This window comes from Pleurodeles waltl, chromosome 4_2 (genome assembly GCF_031143425.1).
Source record: "Pleurodeles waltl isolate 20211129_DDA chromosome 4_2, aPleWal1.hap1.20221129, whole genome shotgun sequence".
NCBI classification, from domain to species: domain Eukaryota; kingdom Metazoa; phylum Chordata; class Amphibia; order Caudata; family Salamandridae; genus Pleurodeles; species Pleurodeles waltl.
The window spans coordinates 368,733,370-368,748,706 of record NC_090443.1 but is presented as its reverse complement, the minus strand read 5'-3'; the positions used below and the strand labels follow the sequence as shown (position 1 = coordinate 368,748,706).

Sequence of the window (15,337 nt, the reverse complement as noted above, 5' to 3'; positions counted from 1 at the left end):
TGAATTGATTTACACCAAATCACCTTTCTGGTCCAAGGTCTAGCTTTCTGTCAGATTTGATTAATTCCGTCAAGTTGTTTTGGCTGCAGCTCTTCCTAATTTTCACATTGAAAACTGTATGGGGAACACCTGTTTTGAGACTACCTCTTTTTCTCGCCCCGCTTGACTGATCACACCAAAACATACACGGAAGGAGTGGAGGTGGATGACCTTTTGCTTTTTTGAAGTTTCATAACCATTCATCAAAGGATGCCAAAAGTATCAGCAAACCAAATAATCCTTTCCTATGGAAATGTGGTCGTAACTATAACTACCCAGTGGCGGCCATCACTGAATAATATATACAGTAGTATGTGGCTCCACCGATGTGATTCTAGCCCAGGGAGTTGACCTTACCACCTTGTTACTTTACTTGTTCACGACCCCCATCACCTGAATTCCTCAGGTTTATCTACTGTTCTTGCCTTTACAGTTGTGGTCACATGTACTCGGGAAATTGTTGGGTTCATGCTGTCTCCATAACCTTGAGTTGAGACTAACTAAATCTAGCATATTGCGACACAGCAAATGCAGTACAAAAAGGCTGCAGACACACTCAAACACAGCGTCCAAAACTTCACCAACTGGATCTCCTGAGCAGCTGAAACCGTAGCCCCTTAAAGTGTACCACCAATAGAAAACCCACCAAGAAGGCATGGTGGTTCACTCCAGAAGTCCTAAGCCTCAAACCCCACTAGGGGAAACTAGAACAACACTGGTGGAGCAACAAGACCTCCACCAATCTCGACTACTTTAGAACCACCCTCAACAGTTACCACTACCATATCAGGGAGAGAAAAATAGAAGCACTAAACACCTGCACCGAGACCAGCACGAAGTATGCCAAAGAATGATTCATTATCATCAGAGAATTCTCCTGCCTATCACCACAGAGAACACTATTCACCCCTCCCAAATCTTCTGCAACAGGCCTCTCGGACTTCTTTCACCATAAGATTGCCGACATCCACAGCAACGTCGACCTCCAGCCCACTGACCTCGACCACCTCCGAATCCCAACCCACAACTCCCCACCCCACCAGATCTCCAAAAGGAAACATCTCTCCACCAAAGACAGAATCGCAATCGTGACCTACATCCACTTTGGATCCCCCAAGGACCCATGCCCTAATCGCTTTCACAACCTAGGAAGATAACTAATCGGAGCCTCCCTCACAGAAATTCTCAAATCCCCCATGTCCACAGCCATTGTCACTGATGCCTGGAAGCACACCGAGGTCAAGCCCCTTTCGAAGAAACCCTCAGTTGACCCTAACGAGCTCAAAAACGACCTATCTATCTTGATCCTCCCTTTCCCCGCCAAACTCTTTGAAAAGGCTATCAATCACCAGCTCATGGACGTCCTTGAAAACAATGGCCTGATCAACCCATCCCAATCTGGCTTCCGGCCCAACCACAGTACCAAGACCATGCCGACCGCAGCAACCACCAATATTAGACACCTCCTCCTAGGAGGAACACCAGCCCTCATCCTCCTCGGCCAGTCTCCGACCATCGACATCGTATCGCACCATACCCTCATCAACAGACTCCACAGCATTGGCATCCAAAACAACACACTCCGATAGATCGTCTCCTTCCTCTCCGGATATATTCAGAGAATCTTCCTGCCCCCTTCGTCTTCCCACCCAAAGACATCATCTGTGGCATCCCCCAGGGCTCCGTCCTCAGCCCCAACCCTCTTCAACACCTACATCCACTGGCGACATCGCAAGCACCCATGGCTTGAACATCCTCTCCTACGCCAATGAGTCCCAGTTTGTCCTGTCTCTCACCGACGACGCCTCCACCACATAAAGGAACCTCCTAAACACCATAACCGAAATTGCCAGCTGAATGAGGATCATCTGCCTCAAACTAAATGTAGACAAGATTAGACCCTCATCTTTGGGAACATGTCCTCCCCTAGGATTCCCTCCCACCCCTACCAAAAACGCACGCAATCTCTGCATTATCCTGGAGAGCCAATTCATCATGAAACAACAGATCAGTGCTGTCTCTTCTTCTTGCTTCTACATCCTCTGCATGCTCTGAAAGATCTTCCAATGGATCCCCATCAAGACCAGTAAGTCTGTCACCAAGGCCCTCATCTCCAGCCGCATAGACTACGGCACGCCCTGTATGCCGGAAGCACAAAGCAGCTACTTAACCGCTTCCAGACCATCCAGAAAACAGCAGCGAGACTCATCCTCTACCTCCCCAGAAGAACCAGCATTTCTCCCCACCTTAGGGTCCTTCACTGGCTCCCAGTCCAGCAAAGATGCCACTTCAAGCTCTTCACACATGCTTACAAAGCCCTCCATGATGTTGCATCTGCCTATATAAACAACGCATAACATTCCACCAACCCACCAGAGAGTTCCGCTCAGCCTACCTTGCCTAAGTCCCCTGCATCCGCCGGGAATGCCTTGGTGGCCGCTCCTTCTCCCACCTTGCTGCCAAGTCCTGGAACGACTTCCCCCTCCACCTACACATTATCTCTTGTCTAGAAGGCTTCAGAAGACAGCTAAAGAGTTGGCTTTTCGACCACCATCACCAATCAGCCATGGCTCACAGACCATCCTCCAGTGCCTGAAGACCCCCCAGGGTGACAAGTTCATGCTCTATAATTCTCTGTGATTCATTGAAAGGACACATGAGAACACTCTTGGTGCACACAAAGAGAACTATGACATGAGGCATTCTCTCTGAAATAATCTGAGAAACTTTGCTCCTCATTTCTTTACGTACATGAATTTTGTAGATTTGCTGCACAGAAAGGAAGTTGGATGTCCCTTATTGAATAGAATTGTATTAATGTAGTAATATAATATTTTACTCTTTTATTAAATTTAAAGAGGGTAAAAGGCCTAAATTAAGTAATAGAACTCACTGGGACATCCTATTATTATTTGATATTTAAGTGCGTACTATATCTGAACAGCTGTCCCACACCATCACTAGGAGATTTGTCACCAGGGTTTTCCAGTTGCCACTGAGTCCCTTTGACAATGGAGAACAGGCTGACAGTGGTGGCAAGCAGATTCGATTCAAGAATCTAGACCTCAGAACATATCTACCCATAAAGTATTATTAACTCACCTTAAGTGCATAGTAATATTTCTGATGACAATAGATTCGTGGAAGTTAATTGGGACGTTATGATGACTGGGGAGCAGCCAATAGTCAGACAAATCAAAAAGAGGCCAACTCTATGACTGGTGCAGATACTCAAATGAGTGCAGACTCTTCAGAGAAATTATACTTAGGTGTATCTGCTGTTCTTAGTTTTCCCAAGCCATTTGTTTCTCCTGCTAAATACATTCCTGCAACCATAAAGAGCAGCATGCTAATACTTAAAAGACTGGTGACAGAGTTGGAATTGTAGATACTAAGGATAGAAGGGAAAAGACTTGCCAGTGTGAGCAGTCAAAGAGCATAAAACAAAATAAAAGGAAAAGAGTAGCACTATGGCCACAAGCTGACATGTCCATGTTACAGCAAACACAGAAAATAAAAGCATGTATAAATAGGGAGGACATTAGGAAGTGGTTCTAATGATGCACAGCAGAAGAAATATTTGGCAATCATGTAAGAGGACATTTTCCCTCTCTGGATAATTAACAAGGTCTTCTGCAATTGTTCACAATTACTGAAAATTGCATTGGTAATAGTCAGAGGAAACCGAGTAATATTGTATATGTCCTCCTAACTGTGAAGCTATGTCTCTTCCAGTTTGTTACGGAAAAAAATTGTACAGAAATGATCATCACAGACAGTATTCCTGGCAGCTGTTACCCCAAATTGTCATCCACTTCTAAATAAGGTGAAAAAAACGACTACTGATAATGGCATTGCCAGCTCATCCCTTTCCACCATGTCTATGTGCAATGGTCATAATGAAGTATGAAAATCGGTGGTGGGTCGCTATAGTGCAATCGATTAATAGCATGGAAATAAATAGTACATGAACTACGTTTACAGTCCACTTCTTTGTACTCTAAGTATATGCTACTATTTTATTGCTTCTTATACCTACTTCCAAAGATAAATATGGGTGTAATTACAAATAGTAAATGTATGCTTTCTTTATTAAGTCACGGGAGGTCAATGCAATATTAATGCAAACCGAAATGGGTGATCTTGAGATAGTGCTATACGACTCTAAACGTAAAAATCACAGCAGATGTGAATTTTCCTGATAGGTTGCTTTTACTAGAGTTATTGAAATGCAAACACTCACCTTCACTGTGCTCTTGAAGTCCTAGGTGCTCATAAATTGGAAAAGGTGGTCGGTCTGCAATGTCTTCAGATTTGTTAATAAGCGCCTCTTTCATCACTACAAATTCATTCAAGACAACCACATTTGTCCAGCAGAACTGTAGGCTGAAAACGTTTCCATACTTCTTACGAAGCTGCGAGGAGAGAAATAAAGACATGACTTAGAAAACATAATTGGGTCATTTAAGACAGTCAAAGAAAAAAGAGATTAAGAAAGAACTGAAAAAGTCAAAATGAAAAAAACAGGTGTAAAACGAAAAGGATCAAGCAAAAAGAAGTGCGAGGAATGAGTGGTGAATGTAACCATATGGAATGAAAAAAGGAAAGAAATAAACTGAAAGAAGGGAACTAAAGTAGCTAAGTGAGAGAAAAAAAACACAGGGAGTAAAGTAAAGGCAAGTAAAAAGGGCATTGATGGAAGGAGGGAAGAGAAGGAGGAATGGGAAAAGAAGAAACAATGGCCTGGGCCCAAACCCCCCACAGGCGCCTAATCCCCCAAAGCACATAGCCAATCCCGTACATGCACCCACCCTGCTCTGCGGGCATGCACAGTTGGCTATGTCATGGTGTAATGTAATGGATGTCCTTCAATGCTGGCTTTGTCAGAAGGTCAGAACACCAAAATATAAAAAGCAATGGGCAAGCAAGGGGTCAGCACATCAACATTCAAAGCAGACATATTGGCTTTGTCAAAAAGTCACTAATAACTACAAATGTATATTTCATAAATTCATATATTGCAATGTTTAATATTGTTTGTCTCAAGTTAATTTTAATAAAGCATTATTCAAAATACATTAAACACGTCTGAGCCTTTTTTTTAAAAAAATGTCTCAAGCTACAAAATGCAGCTATGGAACCAACCACAAGGGGGCTCTACTTTCCAGCTGAAGAACATACAGTTCCAGTTGAGAGTGCTTTAAAAAATATGGTAAGCTCTCCTTGGGTCATGAATTCAGTGACCCAGGAGACTTTTTGTGTATGTGTTTTTAAATTTTGCTTGTTGCACCCATATCGCCAAAAATGTATGAGGCCGTGGGGGAAGCCCCAAGGACTGGCTGCCTCAGCGGACCCGGCCAGACCCCCGGCTAGCAATCATAATGTGTACAGCAGGAGCTGGCTTTTTTGTTTTAAAAATGGATGTCCCAGCGGCCACCCGGGACACCCACATTACAACATTGTTGGGGGCTGCAGGGGTAGCCCCAATGTCCCTGCGGCCCGGCAAGCTTTCCCGCCAACATGCATTCTGGGTACCAGTGGGAGCTGGCATTTTTTTTTATAAGTGGGTACTCTGGTGCTCGCCCTGGGCACCCATACTGCCTTAATCTTTGGATGCCATAAGGGTGCTGGCAGGAGTGGGTTCACTCACCTTGCTCCCACCTGGCAGGAGCAGTATTTTTCACAGCTCCCAAGTGGGCAGATCAAAGTTGCATTTTTCTTCACCCGGGAGAGTGCAGCCAGGGTGTGCCCGCACTCTCCTGGGCAGAAAGCAACAGTGTTCTGGCTTGCATCTGGCCCTGGGAGATGGGATCCCTAAGCTCATCTAAGCTCAGTGTGGTGGACCCGACACCCCACTACCCGGTAAAGCAACAAAGGCCCCAGGGGATGGGGCCTCCAGGATCCTACTGCAGCTTGGGGAGGGGGGCTGCATGTCCCTTCCCTCAAATTGAACACAGCCCTGGGTATAGGGGGCCCTGGTGCCTGATAGAAGCTCTGGGACGGGGCAACATTCGCTAGTAATCAAAACAGTCCCAGGGGAAGGAGTATTTGAGGCCTCATAGAGGCTCCAGGGTGGATGTGTGTGCACGTTCCCTAATTGTTTAAAGAGCTCTGGGGGATGGGGAGGAAGGTAGCGTACCCCCCAAAAGAAAATAGTGTGTTGCACCCCTGGTGCCTCCCCCGTTGTTTTTCAAAAGAAAAAGGGCAGGAGATTGCTGTATTTTTTTATCTGCACTACAGATCCATGCATCCTCTGTAGAATTGTGGCACCAATTGAAAAACAGCCAATTGTGACCTCCAGAGGGCAACACCCCGTGGCCCAGACTCACCCAGTTGCTTTAAAACAGAGAAAGGGTGGGAGCACCATTGATCCAGTCAACAAAATAATGTTGTTGGCCTCAGGGACCCCACCACCCCCATGGCTATGGGGACAGAGTATTCCCAACCTGCCCCACAAGTATTTCCTACATTTTTTTCCAGGATAGGGGCATGAGTCTCAAGTCCTAAGATGGCTGCCACCATATCTCTGTTGATGTGGTGGCAGCCAATCAGAGCAAATCTTTTGATCTGTTGGATCTGTGGATCCTCCATAGTGTGATATATACAATTATTTTTAAACCTTAATTTCTCCAAACTACTTAGTGGACTTACATCAAATCACAAAAAACTTTCCTCTTGGATCAAGTTCTAGCTACCAAATTTGGTGTAATTCATTCAGCCAGTTGGGCTGTAGCTGAGTCTAATTTTCCAAGTTGCCACTGGGTAGTTATAGTTAGGAACAAGTTCCCACAGGAAAGCATTTTTTGGTTTCCTGATAACTTTGGTGCCATTTGACGAATCTTCACAAACCTTCTAAAAAAATAAGTCTTGTTCACCTAAGCTCCCTTCTGAAAAGTATTAGGATGATCCAGCAAGCAGGGGCCTAGAAACATTTGTACCACTGTGGCCAAAAACACCGTGGGCCAAAAACAATTTTTAAGTAAGAAACTTACTACAAATTTGCGCGTACTCCTGTGCTTTAAAAAAAAAAGCCTGGAAAAGGACATTACCTGGGGTTGGGGCACAATCATTTTTATAGTTGAGGGTAGCATGTGTGCCCCCCTCCCCTAACCTACTTGAGGCCCCAGGGACCCCAACTCCCGGGCCAATACTTGTTTTAAAGGGGAGAGGGACTTGTGCCCTCCCATGAGCCTGCTTGTGGTCCCAGGGACCCCATCTCCAAGGCGGATAATTAATTAAAGGGGAGAGAGGCATGCAGCCCACCTCCTAGAGCCACTCTATAGCCCTGGGGTCCCCATCATCCCGGGGCCGGCTCCGTTGTGGTGTCTGGTGGATCCCATTCCCTGGGAGACAGTGGTTTCCCTGCTCCCCAGAGTACTGGCAGGGAACGGTCATGTGCTCGCACCGAACAGGAGCAGAAAGCTGCTCCTGCTAAGTGGGAGCACATAAATGTTTTTCTTGCCTGCGTTCTTCCTGACAGGGAGACTTAAGGATTGCTCATGCCTGCTGGGAACAAAAGAAAGCTACTCCCACAGGGTGAGAGCAATGCCATCTCCAGCTGAAGCTGGGGTGGGTGCAGGCAGAGAATCCGGCAGGGTGGTGAGTATGGGGCTCCCCCCTGTGGTCCCCAATGTGAGTAATGCCATAGGGTGCCTTGGGTGGGCACCTAGGCACCCCACTTTCATCAACAAAAGGAAGCATTGGCAAGGAAACTGTGCAGCCCATTGGGCCACTTGCAGAGAGCCTGTGCAGCCGCAGGGGCCCTAGAGCTCCTTTGGAACTCCCATCAAAAGATAAAGCTACGTGGGGCACTCCAGTTTTATTTTTTAGGAAAAGAAAGTGCACACATTGCCAGCTATTGTGTGTCCCACGGGGCAGTTTGCAGGGACCCGGTGGTGAAACAAGGCCAAAGGGCTCCACCAGCAACACAAATTTAAAAAAAACGCAGTGGGTGTCCCAGGTAATCACCAGGACAGTCAAAAAAATATAAAAAATTAGCAGGAGCCAATCATTTGTGTTTCACTGCTCACCAATGGAAATGACAAGGATTACATGTCTTTTCACTCTTCACTGTTTTCTCCAGCCAAACTGAATTTCCTCTGCAGAGGGGGTAAACAGTGTTCTAATGTAGTGTCTGACCGAATGAATCTTGTCTGGCAATATTTGTGTGCCTTTATGTCGTGTGTGTGTCTATCTATGTACGAACCTGTATGTTTAGTGGTTTGTATATGCTGGTGTATATAAGTGTGATGGCTTATGTATGCATAGATGTCCAAAGATATTTTGTTCCAAATATGCTATTAGGCATGTGGTGGGGGAGGGCGTGTGTGTGTGTGTGTGTGTTTGTGTGTGTGTGTGTATCACCAGTTATAGTTCTGTTAAGTAACTAACGCGTGCCCTAAAGTAACTTGACATGCACTGCTAATTACCTTCCATAGTACATCAATTGCGAAATGTTCTATGACATCAATGATAACATTACTGCAACATCAATGATGGCAACACTATGCATGGCGGGGGAACTAGTTATAGTTACTTTAGGCCGTGAGTTACAATTATTTGAGATAACTGAAAATGGTGAATTCTAAAACTGGTGAATTCCAGTGGTTTGGTCATTTAAAATGGTAAGTTTAACTGACATTTTCACTTAAATGAAACATTTCTTTAACTTTTGTGGTTTTTCAGTGAATACAAACACACACACATACACACACACTTTACTGATGGGGATGGCATGTTCCCTGACAATCCAATTGTTGAAGGGTAAAATAAAGAAAAGTAATGTAATACTAAACAAAAAATAGCCCATGGGGAAGGGATGGCATGGGGCTGGTCCACCTCGCCATTTTTGCCCCAGCCCCAGTTGTTTCGTACTTACTAGAGGCTCTCTTTACTGCCAAGAAGAATAAATAAGTGATAATTGTCAAATGCGAGCATTTCCTAAGGATTGCTTTGTGATGGAAGAAACAGAGAAGAAAGCACAAAGAAATGCAGAACGACTGGCACATACCGGGGAATGTAGTGACAGTGATTTTTATTGAGCGATTGCAGGTTAAAATTAAACAACAGTATTGGAGGCTGCACGTTTTTGAACCAGTGTACTTGTAAAACTAGTTGCCACAATATACAAAAGCAGACAAGAGAGGAAACAGTAATGGCATAAATTATTTTTGCTTGTATGACAAAATATCAAGAACAAAAACATTACACTGCACAAATATTGTGACAAAAATATAGGAAACCAAAAAATCGAGTTTGCATACTAAATATTGGGTTTACATATTTTGCATGCGATCTCTGAAAATATTGAAAAAACATCTGATGAATTGGAGCAACATCTGGGAAACCGTTGCATTTTTGAAGGGTCAAATGTACTATTCCTACTCCAACCTAAGCAAAGAAGGGAAAGTGGTGGATTTTGGAGAGTTTAGGTTTATTATTCCAACTGCAAGGTAAGCAACAATAGGCAAAGGTTTAGACCTTGAATGGGGGTGTCAGATGTACCACTACCACTTCAATCTGGACAACAGTAGGGAAAATATACTTCGGAGGGATCAAATGTACTGTTACTTCTCCAATGTAAACAAAAGCAGGTAATGAGTTGGATTTTGGAGAGGTTAGATTTACTAGTCACACTCCAATGTAAGCAAAAGTAGGGAAAGCGGTAGACTTTTTGAGGCCAGATTTACTATTCCAATTCCTAAATATTTTTAAAAAACAAAATAAATCATATTTAAAATAAAACATATATTTATTAAATAGTAATCAAATAAAATTAAATTCTAAAAATACAATTTTATGTTACAAATAAACTAATGAAATAGAAAAAAATGTAAATATTTCAAATAAATAGAGTTATCTCTCCACAATCCAAAAAGCAAAACACCAACAAAACAACTGAAATTAATTTAAAAAAAAATGAATCATTATTAATATATAGTATTTATTGAATAAACCAATGGAAATTAAAACAATAATTATTTAAATAATTTACATAATTGTATAATTATAACGAAATAAACGTATAAACCATGCAACAATTAAAAAAATAACATTTGATCAAATAATTCATTTACATACCAAATTATCAATTAATTGAATGTCCAAAGCAATTATTTATGAATTTAAAAAAATAAAAACAAAAATAAAATTACCTCCCACCCTGATCTCCTACAAACCCAACAACTATTACGAAGTTAAAAATGTCTAATTAAATTTAAAAGATCAATTTCACATTAAATTTCAGATCATGCAAAAAAATGCAAATATATTGTATAATTTATACCTTATAATGCTACAACTAATATTTATCAAACTGATTCAACAACGACCACTATATTCCACAATATTACATAAAAAGCTATTACGTATATTATATCTTCATAGGTGAGGTAAATGAACTCTAAAGGCTCCCAGGAGGAGTGGTAAAAATAAAGAGTAAATTTGATTATTTCGCAAGGTTCCTAAAAAAATAGACATGAGACAGTGGCACTGAGAACTTAAAATCAAAGTTGTAGCCAACAAACAGCGAGGAAATGCAGAGGGTTTATTGAGCAACAATCTTTCGCCATCATTTAGACACTAGCAAGTTGCCTGCCAGCCCACTAGGTCAACAAAGGCCTTTGGTTCCCTGACAGAGAACAGGCCACCAGATTTAGAGATCATTTACAGGCAGGAAGGAATCTTCCTGCCTTCAGTGGAGTTGCCAGTGTGGTGGATTCACTGAAGGTATTGAATTTTGCCAAACAGGCGTTGTGTCTGTTACACCCACAGAACAAAGGCTTATATTTTCTGGGAAGAAAAAACTCCTAAAGTGGGACTTTGCTTTCTGAAAACAAAAATTCAGGTGACGCTATTTGGAGTGGCCTTGCATACCCTTGGTCCTTGGTAGAGAAAATGAGTGGTAGTCTCTCTGCTCTAAATCCCTAAATACAGTAAACCAAGTGTCACTTTGACCTGATGGACCTGTGGTAGATGGGCACCAGGTCAAAGATTACTGCTGTGGCTCCAGCTGAGTACATACTGTTGTAAACCTATGATTCTCACTACTATGCATAGATACTACAAATAGTCAAACTCTTTTCTCAGTCGCAGCTCGTGAAGGGGAAAATGGGCAGGGAGGCATGGCGCATGGCGGTGGGGAGGACAAACAAAAATAATAATAATAAAAGAAAAACCTTCCTCGTCGGTCCTCACAGCAGGCACAGGCTCCCAGATTGCACTGCTGCCAATCCTAACACTGCTTTCATGCTGCTGGCAGCTTTAGGATTGGCCGGAGCACCCTGAGGACCAAGGAGTGGTGCTGGTACTCCTCTTACTTTCCTCTAAGCTAGACACCTGCACTTTGCAGTTGCACACATCAGTCTAGAAAAAGTCAACAGTCTGCTTAATTTAAGAAAATACTCCAGTCCGCCTTGTAGCTTTGACACCCAAAAGAAGTTGAGCCAGATTTAGCAAAGCTTTGCACCACCGCAAAGTTACATAAAGTGACATAAACCAGTGAAAAGTCTTGATTAAGTATTTACTTTCCAGTGAAAATCTTGATTTGTGCTGGAAAGTAGCCCTAAAATAATAGATAGTAGCGCCAAGTATTTCTTTGAACTACCCTTTGTCAAGGGGGCATCAAATAGATGGTAAATGGGCGTTCCCACAATATCATTCTTGATTGTTGATGCAAAGCTCTACCCACTAAATAACTAAACAGGGCTTTGTGACAAAGATTTACACCTCCTCGAGGCAGGCGTAAAGGTGGAGAAACATTTTCTTTTCTCTGAACGTTTCCAACTAATTCATGTGTGCTATACCGTAAAACACGTTTACAAGCTTGGAAATGTGTAAACTGTCTAAGCATAGCATTTTGTAATGGTGCAATTTGTGTGCACTGGTGCCAATCAGCCTAAAGTGCACCAGCGGAGAGGGAGAAAGAAATAACGCCATATATTAGTAGGTATGGCATTATCCTGTGCTCTCCCTTTCACGCACTGCAGTATGTAGCTTGAGTACTTTGTAAGTTTGCACTATGGTGTCTAAAGCTTTTTCAGAAGGGTCCGATTTGTAGAACAGCCATACATAAATCTAGATGTAACATAAACGGTGATTATCCTGAAATTCTGACACGGATCCAGTCCTGAACCCATGCAGGACATCCCTTCCCTAACCTATTCAAAATGTAAGCCTAGCTTTTTAAGAAAAAACACATAGTGATTATATACTGCTCTTTTTGCATCATCATCTGCTTCAAAATCTCACGTCAGTTTGTGATTTTCATCCAGGCAATGGTACATCAGATGCAAAAGCCTTTCCTTAATGCAACTGACCCTGCCAGCTTCGGTCTAATTTCAAAATGTCCCTACAGGACCATGTTGTTGTAAAGAGTTGTCACACAACAACAATTTATAGGCACAAACATAACTTTAGTCCACACAGGCTGTGGTTAGGTCACTGTGAAGCATCATACTTGTTCTATCACCAACCGTAACCAAGTTAGGACAGCATTAGATAAAATCTGTGCACTCACTCTGATTCTCTTAAAATAGTAAGTGGCATTTCAAAGCACCAGTTTAACACTTCTCCTGTGGGCCTGGATGAGACTGAACTCAGTGATTTGGGATTGATGGTATCAACTCCTTTCCTTCTAGCAGAGGTCAAAAAGTGTTGGTTCAATCTTTCACCTATCTCACTGCCCAGTTGTCTGCGGTGTAGTGCAGAGATTGGCATTATCACCCTGACATCTAACTCTTTAAACTTGGTTTCGCCTGTGCGCTTAGACATCTTCCCTACTTCATGTTCAACTAAGGGAGTCTGGGAATTCTGAATTTCTTTCTCTCTCTATGTATGAGCAGCCAATGTTGTTGAGCCCTTCTTTTCTGACCTTTGGTGCTTGCAGTACCTCCTTCATTTGGTCTAACCTCCCTTTCATGTGAGATCTATGAATGTTATTGTTTCTTCATGCCTGGAATTTATGAGTAACTAAAGTATACAAAAGGGTGATGAATGGAATGCTTGAATAAATCTCAGCCAATGGTAGTGTTAACGAGCCCCTCTATGATAATTTATTAAACATCAGGACTCGTTTTAGGCCAATGAATCTTTTGACCCAGTTGAGAGACACCTTAGGGTGAGTTAGCTAATCAATATTTTAATCAATACATGAATAATATCATCAATATTTATCACAAAAATACATTTTACTTTATTCAAAGACATTAATCAACTCAAGACGCCACCATGACCTTGCAGTCATGAATAACCACACCAGTTTAGTAGAATTTTATGAGATTTATTCCCTATTGATTACAATTCTAAAAGCAGGTGTGTTAATCTCAAAACTAAAACATTCAATAACATTGTCATAATTTGGCAACTCCGATAAGAATTTATCAAAGCAAGGTAAGCAATTAATAGAACATAACACAGCATCAACATAGGTCGATTTCAGCAGAGTGTCATCAACGCGTCAGTTCAACAAAGCATGGATTCAGTCGTTTGTCTATTTGCGTCAGTTTAGTGAACCCCTGTCCTAACCACTAATTAGCATTGGCATGTTGGGCTTCATGCAAAACAATTTAGAACACCAATTTGGAAAACATCTAGCTATGGTATCTGTCAAAAGTAAGCAGTTGGTACCTAGAAAGTAAAAGCAAACAGACAAATCACAATTTAATTGTCATAGTTACCCTCCAAGGTTTGGGTCAGCACTCAGGTTCGGTCTTCGTCTTCAGGACATCAGTTGATTCGCCATCAGTCAAAACTCAGGTCTCGGGGAAAGGGGCACTTCCCTCATAAGGAGGTAAAGTTAAAATTGGGCAATCTAAGGAAGAGGATGGTTTAAGTAAAACCATATAAGTCACCAAGCAGAGTGACAATGTTTTTGGATCAAATCAGAAGCATTTCCCTAACCAATCTAAATGGCTCCCCGTGTCATAGCTTTTTATCCCTTTTTCGTTGTACATTTCCCTAAAATTTGATTGGACAAATTTTGCACCCCACTATCTTTAGCCAATTAAAACAGATTATGTCATTATATCTTTCACCCCACATTAGTTCACAAGCATTTTATTGGTCCATATGATTGACGTCTTCAGAGGTAGCACGTCCGGTATGATTTCATCCTTCTGTAATTTTTTGCACATCTTCGGTCAGTAGCTCCTTTGTCTGTACCAGTAGGGTAAGCTTCAATCAAGTGACTGAAAACACACATAATCACCAACACGTACCTCAAGCCTCCACACACGGGCATCTCAATGAAATCCATCTGCATCCTGCGAAACGGACCTTCAGCTCTCCCTATGTGGCTCAAAGTCACCACAGTCCCTTTTCCTGCATTCATCTGTTGGCAGATGATGCACCTGTGACAGGTAACTTCTGCGGCTTGTCTGAATTTCGAGTTAAACCAATCAATTTTGAACAATCTGATAATTGCGTCTCTCCCAAGGTGTGCCTGTCCATGATAAAGTCTTGCGAACTGTGGCAAAAGACTGTTTGGCAAAACCAACTTCCCCTCCTCTGAGACCCACATTGCATTCTCTAACAGGAGCGTTTTTCCTCTCTGCTAGCACGACCCTGCAGTGATTTTAGCTAATCTAATGTGTCAACCACTCTTAATGCAAAGTTCAAACATGTTTCATTTTCAGTTTGCGGTAACAATTTCCACTGATCCTTGAGCGATATACAGTTCAATGCGCAAAATCTTGTGACTTGATCTGCATAGCCGTTTCCCATTGACACAAAGTCTTGTGACTTAACATGAGCATTGCATTTCACCACAGCAATATCAAGAGGTAACTGAATCGCATGCAACAAATCCTTAATCTGTTCGCTATTTTTCACTGGTGAACCAGAAGAGGTCATGAAACCCCTTTGTGACCACAATTGGCCAAAATCATGTACAAGTCCGAATCCATATTTGCTGTCTGTAGAGATAGTGACTTTCAGATTTTCAGCTGCGTGGCATGCCTTAGTAAGGGCAATTAATTCAGCCACTTGTGCGGAATACACTCTTTCGAGCCAGGAAGCTTCTATAATACCAGTGATTGTACACACAGCATAACCGGCTCTCAGTATTCGGACTGAGTCTCTCAAGCAGGATCCATCAACAAACATTATGCAGTCATTTTCTTCTAACTGTATGTCTTTAATGTCAGGTCTGGGTTTGGTACATAATTCTGTTACCTCAAGACAGTCGTGCTCCACCTCCTCTGTATTGTTAATCTCAGTGTTTTCAACAAGAAGTAGAGTTGCTGGGTTCAATACAGTACATCTTTTCAAGGAAACATTGGGTGATCCCAGAATAATTGTC

The 15,337-nt window shown here is 42.3% G+C and overlaps 1 protein-coding gene across 3 annotated transcripts in view; it reads right to left on the bottom strand.

Moving 5' to 3' along the window:
• LOC138292733 (cytochrome P450 2D15-like) overlaps window positions 1–15,337 on the bottom strand; it is a 335,835-nt gene that overhangs the window by 295,448 nt on the left and 25,050 nt on the right. For all 3 annotated transcript variants that reach the window (XM_069231469.1, XM_069231468.1, XM_069231470.1), the window contains exon 2: window positions 4,283–4,454. In XM_069231469.1, the coding sequence (XP_069087570.1) occupies window positions 4,283–4,454 (172 nt within the window). The remainder of the gene's footprint in view (window positions 1–4,282; window positions 4,455–15,337) is intronic.